We start from the raw sequence: 3,349 nt of genomic DNA, 5'->3' as shown, positions 1-3,349 counted from the left end.
AGAAAGAGAGAGAGAGAGAGAGAGAGATCTAAATTACCGTAATTTATAGCGTACCACACGCAACACCCCCACCAATAAAAATAGGTTGTGCATATTACGTGAGGAAGGTCAAGTCTGCCCAGGATAGAAGGATCTCCACGTTCCCCTAGGCACCTCTTCCACCTTGTTGTCCTGCCATCTGATCCTAAGCATACCGTATTTTTTTGCATACAATATGAGGCCCCTGACTCACCCATATCAGCCCTCCCAAATTTGAGGGGGGGGGGGTATTAAGCAAGGAAGCAGATTGGTTACCTGGGAGCTCTGATGGGCAGCAGGTATGGTATTAGAGCAGCCATATGCTAACCACCAGGCCCCACTCCCCTCCCAGAGCTGGAGAGAACCCAGGCATCTGAGGTCCCCCTCTAAGCTTCCTGCCTTAACAATGAAGCTGGGGACAATTGTGTCCTGCCTGCCCATGCACAATGGGAGCTTCCTGTGGGGGAGGAGGAGTGGACAGGGCCTATCACCTGGTTCAGAAGGCAGGGGCCTAATCCTGAGCCCGGCTGCCCCAGAGGAAAACTGGGTTCAGATATCTGACCCCCAGAGCTGGCAAAGAACCCAGACGACCATGCCCGCAATGCCCCACTGCCCACCCAGAGCTGGAGAACCCAGGCGTCCGGGCTCCCAGCCCCCACTCCCCTCCTAGAGAGCCCCATTGTGCAACACCCCCCTCCCCCCACAAAACCCAGGTGTCTGGGACACACACACACCACTTCCCCTGCACACTCACCAGCCTGCCCTGCACCCATCTCCCAGCAATGGATACGCACCCACCTTTCCTTGCACACACCCTCCTGTCAGACACATACACCTCTGTCCCTGCACTCACTGATCTGCACTGCACTGCACGCACATACAACACACGCCCCCCGCAACACATGCGATCCTTCCCCTTGTGCACACATGCCAACACACCCCTTCCTGTAACATGCACCCCTTCCCTCGGTCTCCCTTGCAAGCACCCCCACTCCCTGCACAACCGCCCACCTCCCCTGTTCATGCACGCACGCACACCAACACACCCCCTCACTTCTCCTTGCACCTTTGCAGATTTCTCCTGCACACGCACACCCACACCTGCCCTCCCAGCCCCGTTACATACATTGGGGGGTGTGTGTGTGTGTCCCAGACGCCTGAGTCCCCCACCTGTGTGTACACACGCAGCCTCCCCGTCCCCTCCCGCTACACGGCGTCTGCACCTCCCCCCCACACCCGGCGGAAGGGGGCGTGACCGGAGTGTCCCACACGCAGGCCCCGCCCCTTTGGAACGCGGCGGCCCTGGGGCCCCTCCACGTGCGCGGGGGAGGGGGAGCTCCAGCACCCCCTGCGGGCGTGAGGGGGGAGGCGCTATGGCAAAAAAATGAAGACCCAGACCTCTTCTGCAGTAGAGAAAGAAGTCAGGGGGAGGAGAGTGCCCCCACCGCGGGGGGGGAGCCGGTAGGTAAGCCGGGGGGGGGGGTGGTAATTGGGGGCTGATCCCCCATTATAACGCTCGAGGAGGGTACTCCTGCCCTGCTATAATGCCCCGGGCGGGTAGATAGGGGCTGATACCCCACTATAACACCCAGGGAGGGTGGCTGATGCCCCACTATAGTGCCCCGGGAGGGCAGATAGGGGCTGATACCCCGGGGGTGGGGGTTAGAGCCCAGATCCACCTGGCTGCAGCCACGTGGACTTTGCCCCACTCCTTCCAGCCATGCTGGAGGGGTGGTAAAATCAGCCCGGATGCCCCCCCCTGCCCCCTTCTGCGTCTGGCTGGAGCAGAAGGGATATACACCACCCCCGTTTTGGGATCAGGGGGATCCCTGAGACTCCCCCCTCCCCCCCCCGCGCACTGTGATAGTTGAGTAAGCTGCAGGGATGGGGTAAAATTAGAGGGGGGATATAAATCAGGGGGGCAGAATTGGAGGAGGTAGAGTCGGGTTGTGCTTTGCTGAGGGGGATCATTGGGGGCAAAGGTGTGCACATGGATGTGTGTGCAAGTGCCTGTATGCAGGTGTGTGCTCCACAGGGTGTGGGTGCAGGGCAGCGCAAGGGGCAGGGGTGTTGCGCTGGGTAGTGTGTGCACTTGTAGGGTGGGTGTATCAGTGTGTGTGTATGTGTGTGTGTGCATCTTCTCTGTGTCCTGGACACTCAGGTTCTCTGTGTGCATGTGTGTGTGTGCGTGCAGAAAGAAAGCATGGGTATGTGAATGTGTGAGGTATAGAATGCTTGTGTGCACACACAGAGTACATCCATGTATTTATGTAGAGTGCTTGTGTGTATATGTATAGAGTGCTCGTGTGGGTGTGTATAACACAGATGCATGAGTACTCTCTCCATTTATGTGTGTGTATGGGTATGTATATGCATGTGCTTGTGCATATACATAAATTCATGTATATTCACACACTATGTATTTGTGTATATGTAGAGAGCACTTCTGTATGTACCTACAAATGCACACACGTCTGTACATGCACAAGCTCTCTGCCTATATAGATGTGTGTGTATACCTAGAGTGTGTACAATATAGGAAGAGAGACTTTTTGTGTGTGTGATAGGAGTACGTGTGTGTGTGTGTGTGTGTGTGTGTGTGTGTGTGTGTGTAACAGCTAGAGAGAGGGGGTATGTGTGTATGGGTGGAGCACATGGGCTGTTCCAGGAAGGGCGGGAGGCTGGGGGGTGCAATAGAGGCAGTGGGGCATGTGGTTGTCTTTTTTGTCCCATACCTACAGTCCCTGGTCCTCTCCCTTTAGCTCCACCCCAACCCCTCCCGGTGCCCCTTAAGGGGGGGAGTTAACCCCTTATACCCCACACACCCACCCCTCACTTGCACTTCCTGGGCCCCTCCCAGAGCTGGAGGAGATCCCAGGTATCCGGGCCCCCCAGTCCCCATCAGCAAAGGCGGAGATTTTGGGGGGGGATCGCACCCAGGCCTGTTTGGGATGGGAAAGTCCCCCCTCCCCCCTCCAGAGATCCCTTTGCACCCCACTCTCCTCCCTTCCCGCAGGGGGCATCATGACAGTGGGGGGCTTGGCCCCCCCTGATGGGGGCTGGGGCTGGGCCGTGGTGCTGGCAGGCTTTGTGCAGGCGGCGCTGGTCTTCGGGGTGCTGCGCTCCTTTGGCATCTTCTTCGTGGCCTTCGTGGTGCACTTCGGGGAGCCGGCAGGGGCCGTGTCCTGGGTGCCCGCCATCGCCGTGGCTGTACAGCAGTTTGCCAGTGAGTCCTGGGTGCCTGGGTTCCCTGCAGCAGCGGGGAGAGGGGCCAGGGGGGAGAGCTGAGGGGGCTGGGGTCTGTGGGAGGGGGCAGGTGGAGCAGGCCCAG

General features: G+C 58.5%; 1 protein-coding gene across 1 annotated transcript in view; it reads left to right on the top strand.

Moving 5' to 3' along the window:
* Window positions 1-1,467: 1,467 nt before the first annotated feature.
* The window catches only part of LOC102371872 (monocarboxylate transporter 13-like), a 5,101-nt gene continuing 3,219 nt past the window's right edge, over window positions 1,468-3,349 (top strand). The window contains 1 exon segment of the mRNA XM_025193783.1: window positions 1,468-3,244. Within this exon segment, the coding sequence (XP_025049568.1) occupies window positions 3,043-3,244 (202 nt within the window). The 5' untranslated portion in view covers window positions 1,468-3,042.

This window comes from Alligator sinensis, unplaced genomic scaffold (assembly GCF_000455745.1).
Source record: "Alligator sinensis unplaced genomic scaffold, ASM45574v1 scaffold1488_1, whole genome shotgun sequence".
Taxonomy (NCBI): Eukaryota; Metazoa; Chordata; order Crocodylia; family Alligatoridae; genus Alligator; species Alligator sinensis.
Note: the sequence above shows the minus strand (reverse complement) of the source record. Positions and strands in the feature narration are given on the sequence as shown.